General features: G+C 39.4%; 1 protein-coding gene across 1 annotated transcript in view; it reads left to right on the top strand.

Moving 5' to 3' along the window:
• Positions 1-1,377: 1,377 nt before the first annotated feature.
• GTF3C3 (general transcription factor IIIC subunit 3) overlaps positions 1,378-8,132 on the top strand; it is a 50,660-nt gene continuing 43,905 nt past the window's right edge. Inside the window, exons 1-4 of the mRNA XM_021702753.1 lie at positions 1,378-1,517; positions 2,392-2,503; positions 4,829-5,019; positions 6,211-6,334. Coding sequence (XP_021558428.1) covers positions 1,416-1,517; positions 2,392-2,503; positions 4,829-5,019; positions 6,211-6,334 — 529 coding nt within the window. The 5' untranslated portion in view covers positions 1,378-1,415. The remainder of the gene's footprint in view (positions 1,518-2,391; positions 2,504-4,828; positions 5,020-6,210; positions 6,335-8,132) is intronic.

Here is an 8,132-nt window from a genome sequence, read left to right as displayed (position 1 = left end):
CTCCTTGTAACTTGTCTTTAAACTTAGCTTTATGTCAAGATGCATTCCCCATACCTCAACACTCTTGCCCATTTCCAGTGCACTTTCAATTCCATCCAATTTAATTCATAAATGTGTTTTGAGCACAGATTACTAGAGTTCACAAAGATGCATCAGGTAGTACTATTCTCGGGATGTTGACAGATAGTGTCTCTAGAATAGGACAGTGGAGAAATAGTAATAATAGAAATATTAATACAAGGTAAAATACAGACCACAGGAGTGTTCCAGAGGTAAAGAATAGTTCCATTTAGGGGAGGCTATATACCATATTAATTCCATGCATGGGGTTTGGGGTCAGATAGACCAGGGTTCACATCCTGGCTCTGCTCCTTATTAGATACAGGACTTTGGCTTTAAAAATAGCAACATCTGGGGGCACCTGGGTGGCTCAGTCCTTAAGCGTCTGCCTTGGCTCAGGTCATGATCCCAGAGTCCTGGGATTGAGCCCCGCATCGGGCTCCCCGCTCTGCGGGAAGCCTGCTTCTCCATCTCCTGCTCCCCCTGCTTGTGTTCCCTCTCTCGCTGTGTCTCTGTCAAATAATAATTAAAAAAAGAATAGCAACATCTGTTTTTAAGGATTATTTTGGGCAATGTATGTAATACGCATAAGCCAGTACGCGTCCTATAGTAAATGAGCAAGAGTGTATGGTAATCACATCAAGCATTTGATTCTTTCTAAAAGTTTGTTAAGAAAAGAAGAAAACTTGGGTAAGCCTGATAGGTGGAACAAGAAGTCCTGATAAACTTATTTACAGACTGAGAAGGAGCCCTGAGGAAAGGGAGAGCTTGAGGATTCATGGAAGACGGGAAAACTGATGGTGCCATTGGTGGAGGAGATGAGATTTAAAGCACAAATTGGGAGAGGACTTTCGCCTTCTGTGGCAGGGGAACAACGTAAAGTGAAACATGTACGAGGCAGTGCAGATGGTTACATTAAGAAAATAATCACTACAGCAAAGTTCAAATTAATTTAAAGAACAAACATTCAGAAAAGGAAATGAATTGGCAGTAAGAATCCTAATGAAGTATTGAGGCAAACGATCTAGATTAAGGAAAATTTCTTTAAAGCACTTTTTTTTTCTTTTCTTTCTTTTTTTAACTCCCCAATCATCTTAAAACAGGAGGCGTAAACCAGCATAGCAGGCGAGGTCCAGAGCACCCGACTCCGCCCAGAAGATCCCGCTCCCGCCGCCTGGAAGGAAGCCGGACCAGATGCTCCCGCGGAACCCGAGCGCAGCGGCTGCAGCGCCGGCCGGGCCCGTTTCCCAGGAGAACGCCGGGTCGCTTCTCGCGGCGTCCCGGAGCAGGATAAAATCTTGCTTTTCCGGTTCTCTGTCCTGGTTCGTGGTGCTGTGTCTCCGCACCCTGCAGACATGTCGGGTTTCAGCCCGGAGCTCATCGACTACCTGGAAGGGAAGATCTCCTTTGAGGAGTTCGAAAGGCGGAGAGAAGAGAGAAAAACCCGCGAGAAGAAAGTGAGGCGATGCTAGGCCAGGATTCTCCTCACTGTCTTGTCGCCCTAATACACCTAGATGTGGGGGACTTATATGGCCCCATTCGCTGTGATGGGGCGGGCCGGAACTCCCAGCAGATTCTTCCCCTTCTTCCCCAAACCCCGCTTCTCACCTCTCATCCTTGTGTTAAGCTCCTCTTTAAAAATTCCCCCTGCCAAAAAGCTTGTTTCTGTGGTAACCTCTGTCTCTCTCTCCCCTTCTCTCCCCACCGCCGTCCTCCCTCACCCCGTCAGAGTTTCTGATTCTAGTCCTAGCTTTGCTACTAAGTTTCTTTTGTGTTCGGGTGAGCAACTCACTCTCTTCTTTAGGCGGCAGTTTATTTCTCAACCGAGGGCCCGTTTCTGAGGCGTCTCCCAGTGGTATTGATGTAATCTTCTACAAAAAGGCGAATTTTCTTGTCTGATAACAAAATCTTCACTCACATAATTTTTCATACTTTAGAATATCTGAACTTTCCTTATCTTCTCACTTACATGAAGTCCGAGGGAAAATAAAAATAATCTCACCCTTTGAAATTAACTGTGGGTTCTCTCCTAATTCATGCAGCTAATAATGATCCATCTCTTTTCACTTAAAAAGCTAGGATACAATGTGTAGATTCATGAAATCATCAAGGTATTTTAAATTATTTTTTATAAGTGACTGATGCAGACAGACGTGGGGGATGAGATCTAAGTACTCTGAAATGCTTTGACTGTTCAAGTTTGGATTCCACATACTGTATGTGTTTGCAGAGCTCAAGTTTTATAGAAAGAAAATGAGGGAAATGCCCTATTCCCAACTGGAGAGAACTAAATCTGCATTATTTTTTGGAATCATTAATTTTCAATCACAGAGTCTTCAGGAAAAAGGAAAGTTATCAGCTGAAGAAAATCCGAATGACTCTGAAGTTCCATCATCATCAGGAATTGACTCCACCAAGTCGCGAGACAAAGATGTCAATGAAGGTGTGTTAAAATCATTTGCCACCTGCATTAAATATTAAGAGTACCTAATAATTTAATGAAAACATTGTTTTTTCATTGCAGTGGTATTCTGTTGTTGATTACCTGGTTTATCGGTATAGTGCATGGTGTATAACAGGTGCTCAATAATTTGTGAAGTTACTGAATATGGTGATGGGTAGTTTTGTGGGTTATTTTTGTGGAAAAGTGTTTATTTTTATTTTTTAAAAGATTTATTTATTTTAGAGCAAGCATGTGCATGTGCCACTGGGGGGTAGGGGCCGAGGGAGAGAGCGAATCCTCAGGCAGATTCCCCACTGAGCGCAGAGGCCCACGCCACCCATCCCAGGACCCTGAAATCATGACCTGAGCCAAAATCAAGAGTCAGTTGCTTAACCGGCTGAGCTGCACAGGTGCCGTTTGGAAAAGTGTTTCAGATGGGAGCCTTTTTGGGGTCATTGTTTTTTAAATTGGCTCTTTCAGTTACTAATTACTTCCAGACTGTACTCCCCCAAATTGTAATGGTTTGTACTTCTATACAAAGTGACTTCCAAACCACTGCTTTAGTTATAGGAGATAAGATAGAAATGCCAGAGTGGAAGTCCCGTTGGCTGCCCAGATGGGTCCTCACACACAGTAGGTATCTTGGTATGCCGCCTCATTCTAGGATCCAGTCCTCAGCTCTGCATGTCCAGATACTAGATTTGGTTAGTCCCAAACTCATTAAAGCCATCAGAGTCTAATTGATGAACTAGTATGCAAATCCATTAATTTCCAGTGATTCATATACCTTTCTAGTGATCAGAATACTGATAATAGTTCCTAGTATTCATCTGCCCATGACAAGTTACGTGGGATACTGAACCATCAATTAGAATGTAGCTTTGTGTATAGTGTCTGATTGAGAACTAAATTGAACTTTCTTGTTCTAGGGAGTAGAAGTAGAGGCTTTTTTTTTTTCCCCCCTGTATACAGCTCTCTCTACACAGAGAATGCATACTAATAGGATAGACAGAAAACAAGCTTTATTCCTGCCTTCTTCGATCAAGTGGAGAAGAAGGGGCAAAAAGGAGAGCAAATTGGGGTTACTACGGTTTCTTACCTTGTCAGGCAGGTGGGGTGGAAAAGAGGACTGAAGTTGTTCTAATAACTTGTGGGTCTTATCTGCCTAGGGGAGGAATAGCTCTTCCATCATCAGGTCTTTGAGGGGTAACTGTAGTAGAAGCACCGTTGGGTGCCTCCCAGTCTTGGTTGACTAAAGCTGCCCCTGAGAAGTGGCCATCAGGCCCTCCCTAGAAAAGGGGATTAACTGAGTCGATTCTTGCTCATCAGGAGCAGTAGGCATCATGTATTAGATTGCCTCAGCTCAAATAATCCCATCAGTCCTTTTAAGATATAAAACTTCCCATTTCCCAGGAAGGAATCATCCCAGAGCTCTATCAGGACCCTTGGTGAGTGTGCACATATATTCAGAACAACAGAAGGGTCAGTTTTGAACAAGTTTGACAAAGTCTGCTAATTGGAATATATGGCCACTGGAATTGTCTTTTTTCTCCTATGCATTAGTGAATATCACTGTTAAATTCTTGCTCTTGAGTACCTTTCCTACACATCATGCAAATAGGGCCTTCTTTTAATTTCACTTTCAGTTCATTATTGCTGATAAAAAAACTACAGTTAATTTTTGTATATTGACCTTGAATCCAGGAACCTGGCTTAATTCATGTATTCTGGAAGTTTGTATGTACATTCTTTTGGATCTTCTATATACATGATCACATCTGTGAATAATGACAGTTTTATTTCATCCTTTCCATCTCTGTGCCTTTTCTCTTCTCTTTTACATTATCCAGGACCTCCAGCAAAATGTTGAAAGGAGTGGTGGTAGCATCCTTGTCTCATTCCCAGTAACTGAATAATTCACCATTAACTGTGTGGAAAATTTTTTTGTAGATACTGCTTATCAAATTAAAGCTATTCCCTTCCATTTCTAGATGACTTAGAATTTTTATTAGGAATGATAAATTTATTATTTTTTTATTTATTATTAGGAATTGGATTTTATCAAATGCTTCTCCTTATCAAGATGATCATACGATTTTTTTTCCTTTCTGTTACTGGAATAAATTTTATTGATTGGCAGTGTTATATTTTACACATTTCTTTTTATATTTATTTTGGATGTTCAGAATTCTTAAGATGATTGTTATGATTTCATGAGAATGACTATTTGTTGCTCAGAATTTGTGGGTTTTTAAAAAATTGTGTCCTTCCTTAAACATATTAACTGTCTGTTTTATCCAACATCCTTAATGTGTCTTTCTTCAGGAGAAATGTCAGATGGAGTCAGTAAGTCAGTTCACAAGGTCTTTGCTTCCATGCTTGGAGAGAATGAAGATGATGAGGAGGAAGAGGAAGAAGAGGAGGAGGAGGAAGAAGAAACACCTGAGCAACCCACTGCGGGTGATGTGTTTGTACTGGAGATGGTTCTCAATCGTGAAACCAAGAAAATGATGAAAGTAAATACTTATTTTAGTATTTATAAATGGAAGGTAAAAATGTGACATAGTAATTGAAAAAGGAATCTTTAAATTATACATATATTTGGAAAGAATTCAAACTGTGAGGAAGGACATATGAGACAACTGTTACCGGTTTCTTATGTTTCATCTTAGAGATTTTTAAAAAATGCAAAACCTTAATTATGCATGTGTCAGAATGTACCGTGGTTTTGCTATTAAAAGGTCCATATTATGGGGCGCCTGGGTGGCTCAGTCGTTAAACGTCTGCCTTCCGCTCAGGTCATGATCCCGGGGTCCTGGGATCGAGCCCCACATCAGGCTCCCTGCTCGGCGGGAAGCCTGCTTCTTCCTCTCCCACTCTCCCTGCTTGTGTTCCCTCTCTCCCTGTTTCTCTCTCTGTCAAAAAATAAATAAAATCTTTAAAAAAAATAAATAAAAGGTCCATATTATAGCTTGATATATTTTTTTTAAGATTTATTTATTAGTGAGAGAGAGAATGCACACATGAGTGAGAGCAGGGGTGGGTGGGTGGGGGAGTGGGGAGGGAGAGGATCTCAAGCGGACTTCCTGCTGAGCACGGAGCCCCACACAGGGCTCCATCTCATGACCAACCCTGAGATCATGACCTGAGCCGAAAGCAAGAGTTAGACACTTAACTGACTTAAACATCCAGGCGCCCCAATGTAACTTGATATTTTTTTAATCAAGTTTATTCTGAGTAGATAAATTTGAAGGAAGGAGAATCTTCAGTAGGTTATATTATAAGAAGTTTCCTGGCACATAAGTCCATTTTGCAGCATCAGGTTCTACATTTGTTATTATTCTAATTAGTAATTAGTGATTCCTGACCATATTGGTTTTTGCTTTCTTCATATATTTTACTGTGCTTTGAACTTCCTACTGTAGGAAGTTTGTTTTTGTTTTTTAGTTTTCTGAGGTATTTCTTTTTGGAGAATATTTTAGAGTAATTTCTTTCCTGAGATTAATTTTAGACTTTTTCCTGAAATACAGACTTGAATGTTAATGAGTCAGTATTGAAGTTTTTAGTCCTTAGTTCTCAATTTAGAATATTAAGAAGTTTTAAAAAGAAATTTCATTTTCATTATCTTCTGCATTTATTAATTTGGCTGGAATTGAAATCTAAAATATTACTATATTTTAGCTAAATGTTTTTTTTTTTCTATACAGGAGAAAAGGCCTCGAAGTAAACTTCCCAGAGCTCTGAGGGGTCTCATGGGTGAAGCCAACATTCGCTTTGCTCGGGGAGAACGTGAAGAGGCGATATTGATGTGCATGGAAATCATAAGACAAGGTGGTTTTTGTGGGGATTATTGATAATAGCATTTTAATAGTGTGACTTTTAAAACAAATGGAGGAGCACTTCAGTGTATTATTTGGAAAATATGTTCAGAAGCTTGAGGTGATATAACAGTGATATGCCACTTTCACATTGAGTAGAAGTCCTTACCAAGAAAATGAAAATCCCAGTATGGCTCAATGAAATATTAATATCTATTGAACTCTACCAGGCTTCTTTTTTGTTTTTCTTTGTTTTTTAATGTTTTATTTTGGGGTTTTAGACTTTTGTAGCATTAGTCTTTTTTAAATATGGCAAGCACATGTTAAAACCATTTAAAAAGTGTTCTTTTTTTTTCTTTCACTTTCCAGATTAGGCAGAGCTAGATTATTTTAATCTACTTTTTGATAAAAGACACAGTTTATACTTATTATCCTTCTTTAAACTGCACATCTGGGGCATAGTGAAGGATATCTTCAGAAGTGACTTTCTGACTAATCACTTAATATTTATTATTTTGGTTTCCTGATGTGTTGCCAAATAATGCCCTGCAGAGTGGCTTAGGTAGTTATAATACAGTGAACTCTTAATTTATCTTTTCAGTATTTTGGCATTTCCTTTTATCTAGATGAGGGTCCTGTTAGAAGTCTTTTTTCCTTTGTTAATTTTACTGTTTTCATCATCATAAATGTACTCTTTAATCGCCGTCCCCTATTTCCCCCATCCATCCACCCACCTCCCCTGTGGTAACCATCAGTTTGTTCTCTACAGTTAAAGAGTCTATTCTTGGTTTGTCTCTCTCTTTTTTTTCTTTGCTCATTTGTTTTGTTTCTTAAATCCCACATACGAATGAAATCATAATGGTATTTGTCTTTCTCTGACTTATTTCGCTTAGCCTTATACTCTCTTGCTCTATCCATGTTGTTGCAAATGGCAAGATTTCATTCTTTTTTACGGCTAAATAATATTCCCTTATATATTTATCTTACATCTTCTTTGTCCATTCATCTAGCAATGGACACTTGGGTTGCTTCCATAGTTTGGGTATTATAAATAATGCTGCTATAAACATCAGGATGTTTTTGTATTTTTTGGGTAAATACCCAGTAGTACAATTACTGGGCCATAGGGTAGTTCCATTTTTAATTTTTTAAAATTAAACTCGCTTCCCTATACTGTCTTCCCCAGTGGCTTCACCAGTTTGCATACCCACCAACAGTACACGAGGGTTCCTTTTTCTCCACATCCTTGCCAACACTTGTTTCTTTGTTTCCAATTTTAGCCATTCTGACAGGTGTGAGGTGATATCTCACTGTAGTTTTGCTTTCCATTTCCCTGGTGAGGAGTGATGTTGAGCATATTTTTATGTGTCTTTGGCCATCTGGATGTGTTCTTTGGAGAAATGTCTATTCGTGTCTTCTGCCCATTTTTAAATTGGATTATTTGTTTTTTTGGGTATTGAGTTGTATCAGTTCTTTATATGTTTTGGATCCTAACCCTTTATCAGATAGGTCATTTGCAAATATCTTCTCCCATTCACTAGGTTGTCTTTTATTTAGGTCTGTTGATTGTTTCCTTTGCTGTGCAGAAACTTTTGATGTAGTTCCAGTAGCTTGTTTTTGCTTTTATTTTCCTTGCCTCAGGAGACATAAAGAAAATGTTATAGCCGATGTCAGAGACTTTTTTTTTAAAAGATTTTATTTATTTGAGAGAGAGAGTGAGTGCATGAGCAGGGAGGAGGGACACACTCCCCTCTGAGCAGGGAGCCCAGTGCAGGACTCGATCCCAGGACCCTGGGATCATGACCTGAGCC

Source organism: Neomonachus schauinslandi, chromosome 3 (genome assembly GCF_002201575.2).
Source record: "Neomonachus schauinslandi chromosome 3, ASM220157v2, whole genome shotgun sequence".
Taxonomy (NCBI): domain Eukaryota; kingdom Metazoa; phylum Chordata; class Mammalia; order Carnivora; family Phocidae; genus Neomonachus; species Neomonachus schauinslandi.
This window is presented reverse-complemented; position numbering and strand designations above follow the sequence as displayed.